Source organism: Colletotrichum graminicola (assembly GCF_000149035.1).
Source record: "Colletotrichum graminicola M1.001 genomic scaffold supercont1.23, whole genome shotgun sequence".
Classification (NCBI taxonomy): Eukaryota; Fungi; Ascomycota; class Sordariomycetes; order Glomerellales; family Glomerellaceae; genus Colletotrichum; species Colletotrichum graminicola.
In genome coordinates, this window is record NW_007361027.1 from 538,093 (window position 1) to 551,993 (window position 13,901).

Genomic DNA, 13,901 nt, shown 5'->3' on the forward strand with positions numbered 1-13,901 from the left:
GCTAAGCGCCAGCCAATGCCCGGTTCCTTGACTGGTACCAGTTGTGATCTGATATCCGGCACACCGTCCGTTGTTCCATGACAAGATTGAGCAACGTCCGAAGTCCGAGTCATCCCGCGACTCTTGAACCCCCTTGGATGGACTTGGATCACCGGGAACCTGTCCCTCCGCGTTAGACGCGCCGCCGGCGCAAAAGCAAAGGTTCCAGGAACACCTGTGTGACTGACCCGTCGCCTGCGTGATTCCACTCGGACAAGGAAGAGGAACAGACCCAACCCACGGAGATTAAGGTAGGGAATCATCTGGAAGCAGATGAAATTGGAGCGATTGCGATGCACGGCGGCAGCGACAGTCGCATTTACCGCTACCGCACAGCATCGCACCGGACCAAACCCGCAATGCCCGTAAGCCCCATCTTGTCTACCTCGCAGCGCCTCCTGTTCGGTTGCTCTGCTCAAGAGTATCCCCATGCCTAGCCATGGATGCCAATGTGTCCCAGGCAGGTCGAGGTCGGTTGGTCTGGGGGTCTTGCGGTTTTCGGCGGAAAAGAGATCCGAAGAGGATGGGGAACAAAATACGACACCCTGGTCCAACACTTTGCTGGCCGTCAAAATAGCGCCGCCGAGGGGAAATCCATATCACCAAAGAAGAAGAAAAGAAAAAAAGGAGACTGTGGGTGTATCTGCCCATTTCTTCAAGTCTCGCCCTCCCCCAGAAAGAGTGAGTCGAGTGAGCGACTTTGAAAAAGGAACTAGGTCCACTTAAACCTCTCAACAACCAGTGCCTGTCTCTTTCCCCCCAGACAATTTTTTCCCCTCTTGCCATCCGTTGCTGGCTTGCCCCGCCATTCCTTCCCATTCCAATCTCACGCGATAACTTCGCCGAGGTGCAGCTCAGAAAACAAGACAAAAGAGAAAAGGTAAGTGGTACAGGTATAGGCACTTGCCTGTCCCTTTCCTTTCCCAACTCTTCCCAATTGCCCTGTGTTTTTCTTTTGCTTCTCGTTTCTCTTTTGGTCGTTTCATTCCGCCCAACTTACCCCTCCCCAAAAATACAAACCCCTCCCCCCCCCCCCAGAAAAACGGAAAGCAGGGGCAAGAGCTTTGGGATTTCCACAGGCCTCCTTCCTGCATGTACCGTCTGTCTCTCTTCCACTCTCACACATACAAACGCCCCAAAACTTTTTGGCGTGGTCCCTTAGCTCCCTCAAGGTGAATCCACCGGTTTCTTAGCACCCACACCCCCGGTCGGTACCTGGCGCGCTTTGCTGCCCCACGGTGTACCTCACGTCCTTCCCCCCCCTCCATTTCCCCTTCGGACCGCACCCCCCCCCCCTCCCAACTCACCAAGCACTCCCAATCCCCCTCCTTACTCTCCCAGCAACAAATAATCCCTGGGAGCTTCGACGGTCCAAAATTTTGTGAAAGGCTGACGATCTTCTCCCTCCCGCAAGCTCACTCTTCCCACTCTAGTTCCTCCCCTCAATCCATACTTCTCTTCCAACGTCGCCGCTTCTTTCTTCCCTCTCTCACCGCTCGACTTTGACTCCCGACTCCGACCTCGACTCGACTCGATTCCTGACATTCACTTGATTTCAGGATCCTCATCAACCTCGTCCCCAGACTTCGACTTCGTTGCCTGGCTGCTTTGTTTGCTCCATCGCCTTCTCTCGGTATGTCGTCGTCCTTCTTCCCAGTCTGCTGCTTGCTTGCTCGCTGCTCAAACTCGAGTGTCACTGTCGTGCCCCCCGTCCTAGCCAGCTGGGGCCCCTCTCTCAGCCCCAAGCTCGACTCGATCACATCGTGTGTGTTCCGCTTGCGGGTGACACTTGCCCCCCTCAAAGCTCATGCCTCAGCTCAGCTTCGATAGCTCTTGCTGACGGCAGCAACGCCCTCTTGTTTCCGGCAGTCAAACAAATTCGCAACGTTTTCCAAAGCCATCTGCTGACATCTTCATTCCCCCAACCCAGGCCCAACCAAGTAAAGCAAAAAGATCACCAAAGAAAACCCACTACTTTCTTACCTGAATACCGCCAGAATGTCCGCCAAGTCCATCCTCGAGGCAGACGGCAAGGCCATCCTCAACTACCACCTCACCCGCGCTCCCGTCATCAAGCCCACTCCCCTCCCCGTTCCCACCAAGCACAACCCTCCCCCCAGGCTGTGCTCGCTGCACTTCCCTGAGGATGCCAACGTCGAGGATGTCCTCAACCAGGCCGAGGTCACCTACCCCTGGGTTCTCCAGCCCGGCGTCAAATTTGTTGCCAAGCCCGATCAATTGATCAAGCGCCGTGGCAAGAGCGGCCTTCTGGCCCTCAACAAGACCTGGGCTGAGGCTCGCGCCTGGATCGCCGAGCGTGCTGGTAAGGAGGTGAAGGTCGAGACCGTGAACGGTGTTCTGCGCCAGTTCCTCGTCGAGCCCTTCGTTCCTCACCCCCAAGACACGGAGTACTACATCAACATCATGTCCGTCAGAGATGTAAGTTGCTGCTAGTTTCCCCGAACATTCGTCGTGATCGTCCTCAGCGCATGGCGGATTCTCGTTCCTTCCTTCGTTATCTGAGTAGAGGGCGGGGAGGCAGTCCATTGATGAGTCGTGTGAATATCCAAAACACACTGCACACTGCAAAGTGAGACTCTTCGGCGGTTGAAAGTGAGAAAAGCAGGAAGCTTCATTTGGCAACCTTGGAAGGAATGCTCATGCTTTATGGCATTCCCTATCAATGGGTCAAATAAGTGGATTCCGGTCACTGGACTGCCTCTTCCGGTAATGTTCTCCCGAGCCGGACGAACGGATGCCACGAGACGCGGCCAGTGGCCCGTCCACCCATGCCCCTTTCAAAAGCCCCATATGCCCGCGGCAATCGTTTGCATCGCATCCCAAGCTGGTCCGAGAAACATCGATGCTAATCGTGTAAAACGACAGGGCGACTGGATTCTCTTCACTCACGAAGGTGGTGTTGATGTCGGTGATGTCGATGCCAAGGCTGAGAAGCTCTTGATCCCCGTCGACCTCTCACAATACCCTTCCAACGACGAGATCGCCGCGACTCTGTTGAAGAAGGTCCCCAAGGGTGTCCACAATGTTCTGGTTGACTTCATCAGCCGGCTGTACGCCGTCTACGTCGAGTGTCAGTTCACCTACCTCGAGATCAACCCCCTCGTTGTCATCCCCAATGAGGATGCCACCTCCGCCTCCGTGCACTTCCTGGATCTTGCTGCCAAGCTCGACCAGACTGCCGACTTCGAGTGTGGTGTCAAGTGGGCCATTGCTCGCTCTCCCGCCGCTCTTGGTCTGACCAACGTTGCGTCTTCCAACGGCGAGAAGGTCAACATTGACGCCGGCCCGCCGATGGAGTTCCCGGCTCCCTTCGGTCGTGAGCTCACCAAGGAGGAGGCCTACATTGCCGACCTTGACGCCAAGACCGGTGCCTCTCTCAAGCTCACTGTCCTCAACCCCAACGGCCGTATCTGGACTCTGGTCGCCGGTGGCGGTGCTTCCGTCGTCTACGCTGATGCTATTGCCTCCGCTGGCTTCGCCGACGAGCTCGCCAACTACGGAGAGTACTCTGGTGCTCCCACTGAGTCCCAGACCTACCACTACGCCCGCACCGTCCTCGACCTCATGCTCCGCGCTCCCATGAACGACGCGGGCAAGGTTCTGTTCATCGGTGGTGGTATTGCCAACTTCACCAACGTCGCCAGCACATTCAAGGGTGTCATTCGCGCCCTCCGCGACTACGCCTCGCAGCTCAACGAGCACAAAGTCCAGATCTGGGTCCGTCGTGCCGGCCCCAACTACCAGGAGGGTCTCAAGAACATGAAGGCCGCCACTCAAGAACTTGGTCTGAACGCCAAGATCTTCGGCCCTGAGATGCACGTCTCTGGCATTGTGCCTTTGGCTCTCGTCCCCGGCAGGTGGGAGGCCAGCGGTGCTGAGGAGTTCAGGGGTTAGACTGTTGAAGAAATGAAATGAAATCTGCAGTGGACGCGGGGAAGCTGGTCGGGTATCATGGGTTAGACGAAAGGAAGTTTTGCCTAGTGCTTGAGACGGCATCTTGCCCACTTTCTTGTACGCTTGCAAGTTAACGGTGTTTATGACGGCTGGTGCACAATGCTCTTGACGGGTGGGTCGAGGGCCGGGTCCTTGTATCGTATGTATGGAGGGCATGGTCGACGATCAGACGAGCAAACAATTAGACGCTCTGTAATGTGATCTTGGCTGGAGTTTCAATATCTGTGTTTGATACTGCGATATTTGTGCTGTGTACCTGGCGAACCTCGTAACTATCGGTATCTACCACTGCGGCACATTTGACATACAAATGATCAAACAGCCGCTAGATGATCGCCGCCCTCGGCCCCTGGAGGCTTCCCTGCCAACGAACACCGATGACAAGACACTGGCGAACACTGACGCCCGCCCAGTCGACGGGTGATTGAATCCATGGTGTGTGCCTGTCAGCTGTTCTGGAAGTACAGGGCCATCGACACTGTCAAGCTATACTCGGATCGAAGGCTTTGCTGTGCTGTCAAGTGCTTAAGCACGGATTCCTGATGGTTTGTGATAGCTCAGATGGCAGCAGCTACGAGATTTGTAGAGAGAATCGAACGGTGTCTAAACTTTTTAACGTTTATTTTGTCATCGAACTTGATCTGATGTATATGATTAAAGGGGGCTTACGCAGTCTGCTTTCAGTTGGGATGATCTATGCGCCTTTAAGTTTCCCAAAGCCTATTGATCTATCTAGCGATAAGTAACCCCCCCTCTGTATCCAGGTGATATTTTCTGTAATGGCTCGAGAGCAAAGCAACAATTTCAGGTCTTCTCTACTCTGGCATTGCCCGCTGACTTCCTGTGCCCATGAGAGCCTTCTCGACTAGCGGAAAGGAACCATAGCTAGGAAAACGGGTTGGTTTGGATCCATCCATCTACTCCTATTCGTCGTGTTGTTCCTCCCACACGCTTTCGTCAGTTCTCTGGCATGGACAGCTATGGCACAGCAGCAGTGAATATCTGAATGAATACCGACGACAAAGTCAACACCCATACAATGCAATATACAAGACTCAAGTTCACCAGGATAATTACGGCTATAAGCGGATGGCCCTTAGTCTCGGGAGATGCTGCGCTGAAATCAACCTAGCCGCTCAACCCAGCCGATAGCATCATCTGACTGGGCCTCTGCTTCGAAGTTAACTAGGATGGCGATCAAAGGTGGACCCGAGAAATCGAAGGCCGGGTTGCGCGTGAGTCGACCTCTTGTTTTCTGGCTATCCTAGATCGGCCCCTGAGCTGGCAGTCTTCCATCTTAAGGACACGAACGATCTATATATACCATCAAGATATGTTGATACTATGCCTATATGATGGTTGCGTACTGGCCGCACCCGTATATGGCGCGTTTGCTGCTAGCGCTTCAGCCAAGCTGCAAAATGTAAGATAAAAAAGGAAAAAAAGAAGAAACTCCCCTGACAGAGAAGGTTAACAGGCACGGCCTTATACGTGGTTCAAGTTCCATCGTTCTTAGAACGACTTGACTGCGCACAACGAACTCGGATGCACCCGTTTCGTAGAGACATCATCACATATTATCGCATACTTCATGAAGAGTACGCGGTATCTGGAGGCCTGACGCGATGTACAGACAAAGGTTCATCGTACGGGTGTTTCTTGTGGTAAACTGGCCGTCGCCGACGGCGTCATGTTCACCAGCGCGAAGCGAGCGCCGGCTCCAAAACGCCGAGTGATAAGATACTGAAGCAGTGGCCAAGACACAGAACAATCGAGTCTACAGACGGCTGCCATATGGAAGCCTTGTAGCCCTTGGCAGCACAATCAATAATCATAAGCGTGGTGTGAGGCGCAAGCGAAGTTATTCGGGGGTGCTGGGGGGTGGGGCGCTGACTACGGAACACGGCACCCAGGTGATATCCCATGCGACTTTGGCAGAGAGTGACGGCAGCAGTGATGGCACATCCACAGGAAGAGCACGCATGCAGAACAATAAACCAAACCATGCTTGGACCAGACTGGGCGGAGACTTGGCGGGGGGAACCACGGTTCCTGCTTATTAAAGTCCGTTAGTGGCTGGAGTGCGACGTGGAATGCAGACAGGGCTGGTAGTGTGAGCTAGTGTTCGGAATGCGGCAATTGAATAGTCACCTCATGGTTCCGAGAGGCCGGAGGTACGCAACCATGGAAATGTGGCCAAGCCAGCGACCCAAGACCTAAGAACGGCTACATGATTGTGACGAGTCGGTTTTCTGAGGCCGTTGATCCGAGAACACACTGTTCCAGCAATCTACGCAACGATATCCGTTTAGGCGTGCTTTTCGACTCATTGTAACTTGTAGATCAGCTTTGGCGATGTAGAACCTTAACCGGTCACGGTTACGAAAGGGGCTGTGCTCAGATTCGGCAACGAGCGAGACACTCGGTGCAGCAACCGTTTGACCGGCCCGGCAATGTAACGATGTTGTTCGTCTTGCCAAAATTTGGAAACCAGTATAAACCAAGATTTGCTGGTCGGCCACCGAGCTGCGGTCATTAAACTGGCTCTTGGAACGAAGCTAGACGGACAGGACGGAATACTTGGATCGCGACAATGCGTTTGACGTGGACACAACAGGTGCGCCTTCGGAGCCGATGATGGCACGGAAGCAAGATGCCGGGCGGGGCCGTGTCAACTGGCCCGTAGAGGAGGGAAATCTCTCCCTCCCGTGTAACCGCCAAGACGAGATGGGGAGAACTTAGAAGGTCGTTGGTCGATCTATTAAGGAAAGCCACACTGGTAGGGGGCAAGCAAGGGGACACTAGTCTATCGCAATCAAGCAATTGCGGACAATAAAATTCAAGAGTGGATACCCTGTCATCCAGCCGAAATACGGTGTGATTGATGGCCAGTGCAATCTTCTAGGCCCCATCGGGGAGAAGCCAGTCACGAGATGGAAGAGAATGCAGGGGAATACGGATTCATTGTTAAAATTGGGACTTGGCAGGGGACGGGGACCGAAGGATGGGAGGCGAGTCGATACTTGGGTAGTTCCAAATGCAAAAACAAAGTGGAAGAGAAAAAGCGACGTTTCCCTTTGTTCAACCAAAACGGCTTGATCGGCACGCAGGAACGACACGCAGCGACGTAAACCTCGTATGGCAGCACGGGTCTGTGGTTTAGCGCAAGAAAAAATTGTAATAAAATAAATAAGATAAGAAAATGAACAAATAAAAAGACGGACCATGGGAAACCCATTTACGAATCGTCGTCCTCTTCATCCTGACTGGGTACGGCTCTACACGCTTGGCCCCATTATGTCAAGGCCAGTTTGGGCTGCTGGTCCGGCTCGCGTGTTTAATAGTGCGACGGACAAAGGAGCAAGCTATTAGAAGCCTGACCGAGGTATCCGTAGAGTCAGCCAAAAGGGTCCGTATCACGATTCCGAGGAGTCTCGACATAAACTCGTCACGAGACATGGAGAGGGTAGAATTCCAAAGTCGATGGTCTGTCCCAGCGTCGAGACCGTTTTGACGGTTGCGGGTAAAATGACGGCCACCTTTTGGTATCTTGACGGCCCTCTAAGCCTATCTCAGTAAGTCTGTTGCCTATTCGAGTTAGTGTCAGCAGAAATACTATAACCCATTCCATCACGCGAACATAACCAACTAACCCAGACCCTAACCATCCTAAGCCACTAACCCTACGCATCTTTAAAAGCATATAAACGATGCGTAGGGTTAGTGATTAGGGTCTGGGTTAGTTGGTTATGCTAGGGTGATGCACGTGTTATTTGGGTGTGCTGTGGTGGTAGTGGCTAGAGGGCCGTCAAAATACCAAAGGGGGGCCGTCAATTTACCGGCAACCGTTTTGACTGTTGGCAAGGAAGGTTATGCCGGGAGGATCCTAGTGGCGAGCCTTTGAGATGATACTATTGTGAAGTGAGAACGGCGGATGATCCCTCCCCCCTCCCTTCTTCCTCGTCCCTTTGCGGCGGGTGGGTAGAAGCTAAACTAGGTTCCGGGTTCGCCGTCCGACGTTCAATGAATCCACCACCCCCCCGGTCCCAGCCTATCCAGTTTAATAACAGAGCGCATTGTCGTCAAAAGCCTGACCATGTTGTCTCACAACGTTTCGGAAGAGGGCTGGGTTTTATTCCAAAGTCGAAAGCCGTTTGCCTTGGAGTTTTCAGATGTTGCATCCTTCATTAGAGAGTTTGTTTATAGAACAGTGCCTCTTGGCCGTATGTCGTCTGTTTGGAAGAGGAAGGCCTTGAGAGGATGATTTCAAAGGGACCCTGTAATGGGTTAATGGACCCCGGACGACCCTGCAGATAAACGAGATCACCTCCAGCGTAGCCAGTGAGATTGGCCCAGAGCGGGAATTTAATCAAAGAAGCCAAGCTTTGGAGATGTGCCACTGCAGTCGTAGTCGGCGCCGTTGCACCGCTCATCCTCGGGGTCTGTTCCACATGTGCTGCGCCCAGGCCGTTATGTTGCCCGAACCATCCCGTCTCGTCTTCTCATCTTCGCTTCGCTCGCGTTTACACTAGGACACTTGGCCAGGGGGGGGGGACAATGAAGAGGGCCCCTCCCGTCTGTGACGCTCCCCAGCCCTGCAACTGTGTGAGATGTCTTGCTTCAGGAATTAAGATGCCGAGAGGCTGTGTGCGGCATCTAGCGTGTGTGTGTGTGTGTGTGTGTGTGTGTGTGTGTGTGTGTGTGTGTGTGTGTGTGTGTGTGTGTGTGTGTGTGTGTGTGTGTGTGTGTGTGTGTGTGTGTGTGTCTGTGTTGTGTAAGTGTGTTGTGTATGCGCGTGTGCTTCCAATTCAACTTACAGAAGGAGGGGGGGAAAGTTGAGATGATCGAGGGGCGAATGAAATTCGCGTTTGGTGGGTATTCGGTACGGTTAGTGTTCATTCGTATGAATAGCTAAGATGGGCTGGTGAAGATGCCTGTGTGACGCTAGGCCGAGATGAGACAAAACCGCTGAGCATCGTATCCAGAAGGCGGGAGTCGTGGTGCCTTTCCCATTTTTAATTAACATGCCACCGTTCGGCCGGTGTATTCTGGTTGCCGCCTTCCCCTTCCTCTTCCTCTCTTATATCCCAACCGTGTTATCACTCTTGCCTCCTCTCTTCCCCTACACTCAAGGTCTACGCTGTTCCTGGGATATCAGGTTTCTCTCCCCCCCAGAACTTATTGCTGCTGCTTTCTTCCTTCTCTCTGTAACACTAGCCCGGCACACGTCAACATCGATATCCCGGTCCGCCCGCCCTATCTGTCAATCCTCTCTACGTCTTGGCTCCCTCTTTGTTTCTCGTCACTCACTCCAACCAACCCTCGAGGAGAATTGTTTCTCTCCTGGACCACTTCAGTTTCGGATTCTTCTCTTGCCTGTTTGGCCTCCCCCCCCCCTCAATACCCACCCACCTCTTCTCGTCGCTCTCTTGGATCTCTCACGTTCCCCCATTTATATCACGGCTAGCGAACAACACCACGTTCGCCAACTCCCCTCCCGCTTCACGTCAAATACTCCCTCTTGACCCCCCACAAATCAAGATCATAGGTCCAGACAAAGACCTGTGCATCTAGCAACCATGCTTGTGAGTACCCAGAGCTATTCATCTTCTCCATCGATGGTTTCCATTGGTTCTACTGGTTCAACCCACCGCTTCGACGGTTGCAGGAATCCGTCGCGGCGACGATCAGGCCGTGAGAGACACGCCAAGTTCCTACTGTCCCATGTGGGGAGCCAGCCCCATCATCTGAATACTGCGATGGCGGCGCCTCGTTGTGCCGATCCTCCTCCTCATTTATACACCTTGTTCTTCTGCGTCAATGTCAATCTGCCGGTGCAGCGCTGATTCAACTTGTCCCTCTCCCACAGGCCCAAACTGCTCTTGTCGCGTTGAGTGCGACTCTGGCTGCAGCCGTCAAGCCCCTCACTGTCCAGGGCAATTCCTTCGTCAACGCTGCTGGTGAAAAATTCCAGATTGTGGGTGTCGACTACCAGATCGGCGGAAGCGCTGGTTACGATCCTACCCACAACCGCGACCCCCTCAGCGATGGCGATGTCTGCTTGCGCGATGCAGCAGTGCTGCAGCGCCTCGGCGCCAACGCCATCCGCGTCTACAACCTCGATCCTAACTTGAACCACGATGCGTGCGCTTCCGTCTTCAATGCCGCTGGCATGTACATGATCCTCGATGTCAACTCTCCCCTGGTCGGCGAGAGTATCACCAGCTTCGAGCCCTGGACCAGCTACTACGCTGCCTACCTGAACCGCACTTTCGCCATCGTCGAGGCCTTCAAAAACTACCCCAACACCCTGGCATTTTTCTCCGGCAATGAGGTCATGAACAATGTCGAGACGGCTCAGTTCGTTCCCCAGTACCTGCGCGCTGTTACCCGCGACTTGAAGAACTACGTCTCCAAGCACGCCGACCGCCCCATTCCCGTCGGTTACTCGGCCGCCGACGTCCGCGAAATCCTCGTCGACTCCTGGAACTACCTGCAGTGTGCCGAGAACGGCGATGCTAAGGACCCCAGCCGTATTGACCTCCTCGGCCTCAACTCTTATTCGTGGTGCGGCGACTCTGACTTCAAGAAGTCCACCTACGACCAGCTCGTCTCTGATCTGCAGGGTACATCCGTTCCCGTCTTCTTCTCCGAGTATGGCTGCAACCAGGTCACCCCTCGTATCTTCACCGAGGTTGGCGCCATCTACGGCCCCGACATGAAGGACCTCTTTTCGGGCGGTCTCGTTTACGAGTACAGCCAAGAGGACAACAACTTCGGCCTTGTCAAGGTCAACGATGACAAGTCTCTCACCCTTCTGATCGACTACCAGAACCTCGCGACCCAGTACAACAAGATCGACTTCAAGACCCTCCAGGCCGAGAAGGCGCCTAGCAACCCCCCCGCGCCTCCCAAGTGCGCTTCGTCCCTGATTAAGGAGACGGGCTTTAACAACAACTTCACCTTGCCGGCCGTCCCGCCCGGAGGTCAGGACATGATCGACAACGGTATCAAGAACAAGCCCTCCGGCAAGATCATTTCCATTTCCGACTGGACTGTTAAGTACAAGGTCTACGGCGTTGACGGCAAGACGGAGATCACTGGCCTCGCCGTCTCGCCTCTTGCTGACTCCGACATCAACACGCCCGGTACCAACACTGGCGGCTCCACTGTTCCTGCCACTTCCTCCCCCACGGGCAGCGGCAGTGCCTCATCTCCTTCAAAGAGCGGCAGCCCCGCTGTCCCGTTGCGCCCGGAGGTCGCTGCGATGGCCGCGCCGCTACTTGCCCTCCTTTTCTTGTAGGAAACTCTGCAAGTGTACGCTCGACATTGTATGTAGCTCTTTCGTAAGGCTTGGTGGTAATTACTTGGCTTCTTTCTGGCACCATAGATTCCCCGCGGTTTGTTTTAGTAGCCTCAATATATACTTTCTAACGAAAGTATGCTCTTGAATTGTGATTCAATGGGTGTGATCAATTGCATGAACGCTCCGCTATCTGTCCAGCAAGACTTTTGAACGCATTTCGCTTGACTCTGGCCAGCTTTCTGTATAGCTGTGTCTCGCAAATCGACACTGTGCTCGGGGCTCTTCCTCAGACTTGATAGATTATATCCAGCCTCGAACCTTCAAAGCTAATGGGTGCAACTGAACGGGCACTTCGAGCCTCTTGGCGGAGTGAGTGGTTTGAAATTCGCAGCAGCAATGAGTGCTTACAGACATCATTGAACGCGGTCGACCAAGTAAAAGGCAGCGAAGCGACAGAAGGCTCTCAGGGACAGGGTCCCCTTCACCGCCCCTCCATAGCCGAGCCATGGGAAGCCCAACATTGAGTGATGGTTTTGATCTTCAGCGGCAACCTGCACAAATTCTGCCGGCATATGGGCTAGGCTCAGCCCCGTAAGGTAGAGCAACCACCCCACCATACCTGGCCTGCCTTTAGGTACCTGTCTCCCTCCCTAGAACCCGCGTCCGTCCCCCATACCTGGATTGTGACTGTGACTGTCTGACAATCTTGACCGCCCACCACCACCACCACCACACTCTACCTACCTTACCTAGTAGGTAGGTAGCTCTGCCCCTCCGAGACCACCGACCGCCGCCCGACCACCCCCCGTGGATCTTTTTTCTTTGAAACTCTAACGACTGCCTTCTGCCGCCGCTCTTTTTTGACCTTCGTCTCATTGGAATGCTGCCTCGCCTCCGACCGCTCGCCCAGGCATTCTCACGACAACGCCCGCTGACCTGCTCCGTTTCCCCAAGTCAGTCGTTCCGTGTCGTGCACACAATGGCGCCAGGTAAGCAAAAGATCGTGACGTCGCACATACTACCGCCCTCCCCAAGACGCCTAAGCTGTACCCAATCTCCGTACTGCCCCTCCACCCTCCTCCACCGCCGAAAAAGAAAACTCCCTCCACAAGAAAAAGAAAAGGAAAATGTCATAAAGGGGAGGGAGGGGGAAAGAGATACATTTTAAAGACTAACAACACCCCGCACCTGCAGTCCTCCCCTCCGACCGCCGCCCGATCGTCATCTCCGGCCCCTCGGGCGTTGGCAAGGGCACCCTCTACAAGCTTCTCTTCGAGCGCCACCCGGACACATTTGCCCTCTCCGTCTCCCACACCACTCGCGGCGCCCGTCCGGGCGAGCAGGATGGCGTCGACTACCACTTCGTCACGCGCGAGGCTTTTGACGACCTCGTCGCCCGCGACGGCTTCGTCGAGCACGCCGTCTTCGGCAGCAACGCCTACGGCACCTCCAAGGCCACCATTGAGGAGCAGTCCGCCAAGGGCAAGCTCGTCGTCCTCGACATCGAGATGGAGGTACGACTCGCAACCGCCCCCAGCACCCCCACGTCTTTCAGGCTCTGCCTTGGGGGGGGGCTTCTTGACCGTCGTGTACTGACACACAAAAACAATAGGGAGTCAAGCAGATCAAGCAGTCCAACTTCCCCGCTCGCTACATCTTCATCGCGCCGCCCTCGGAAGAGGAGCTCGAGAAGCGCCTTCGCGGCCGCGGGACCGAGAAGGAGGAGAGCATCCAGAAGCGCCTCGCCCAAGCCAAGCTCGAGCTTGAGTTCTCAAAGACCCCCGGCGTCCACGACATCATCATTGTCAACGACGACCTCGAGAAGGCCTACAAGGCCCTCGAGGACTTTGTCTACAAGTCCTCCTAAGCCGTGAGGCATACGGGCAGCGCACCTTGTATGGGCGAGGGAGAGAGAGAGGCTGCTGGCCGGCGTGGACGGGGCAGCAGGACGATGATGGCGACAGCGGGCGTTGGGATCTGGATACATTTTAGAATACAAAAACTTTGCGGGTTCCTTCTACATAGCGCGGGCGGTCATTGTGCATGCATATATCCTATTAGAAAGATATAAAAGCAATATAGTGCCATACATATATGGCTGAACCTCTGGCCAAAGTTTGGTCTCAAGGAAACTTCATCACCTCACATAAAACACCAAGCGCCAAAAGTCATAAGCCATGCCGGATGTATTCCACGAGGTATCGAAACGAACTCTCTATCAGAGTACGAATGGATTAAAGAGTAAGAAGAAAATGGGGGGGCAACAAATGAAAAAGCCGAGCTCGAAACCGCTGCTTTAGAAAAGCGAAAATAAAATAAAAACAGTAGAAGTGCGTCCAGCTGTAAGACGGGAGGGGGGAATGATGGACTATTTCGCCTGTACGAGTACCATGAAGGCCTGAAAGGGGGTGTGACCAATATCCATGCGCCATGCCGGCATCTTCGATTCTCCCATGCGAGCGAATTTCCGCCAAACCTTCCCATGGGTATAGCAGCTGCTTTCTCCCTCAAATTATCAGTCGATGCAACCTCCGCCTGCTGGCAAAGCCATGCCTCCTTCTTTTTGGTCTGCGCATAACAC

General features: G+C 54.1%; 3 protein-coding genes across 3 annotated transcripts; all 3 read left to right on the plus strand.

Moving 5' to 3' along the window:
• Window positions 1-2,037: 2,037 nt before the first annotated feature.
• On the plus strand, window positions 2,038-3,954 carry GLRG_06326 (uncharacterized protein; the record flags this gene model as incomplete). The annotated part of the gene is made up of 2 exons (XM_008097011.1): window positions 2,038-2,478; window positions 2,926-3,954. 2 exons carry the CDS (start codon window positions 2,038-2,040, stop codon window positions 3,952-3,954), a joined length of 1,470 nt encoding a protein of 489 aa, XP_008095202.1.
• A 5,639-nt stretch (window positions 3,955-9,593) lies between these two features.
• On the plus strand, window positions 9,594-11,317 carry GLRG_06327 (glycolipid anchored surface protein; the record flags this gene model as incomplete). The annotated part of the gene is made up of 2 exons (XM_008097012.1): window positions 9,594-9,599; window positions 9,884-11,317. The coding sequence occupies 2 exons, from the start codon at window positions 9,594-9,596 to the stop codon at window positions 11,315-11,317; spliced, it is 1,440 nt and encodes a 479-aa protein (XP_008095203.1).
• Window positions 11,318-12,299: 982 nt separating this feature from the next.
• Window positions 12,300-13,187, plus strand: GLRG_06328 (guanylate kinase; the record flags this gene model as incomplete). The annotated part of the gene is made up of 3 exons (XM_008097013.1): window positions 12,300-12,309; window positions 12,515-12,834; window positions 12,933-13,187. 3 exons carry the CDS (start codon window positions 12,300-12,302, stop codon window positions 13,185-13,187), a joined length of 585 nt encoding a protein of 194 aa, XP_008095204.1.
• Window positions 13,188-13,901: the final 714 nt, after the last annotated feature.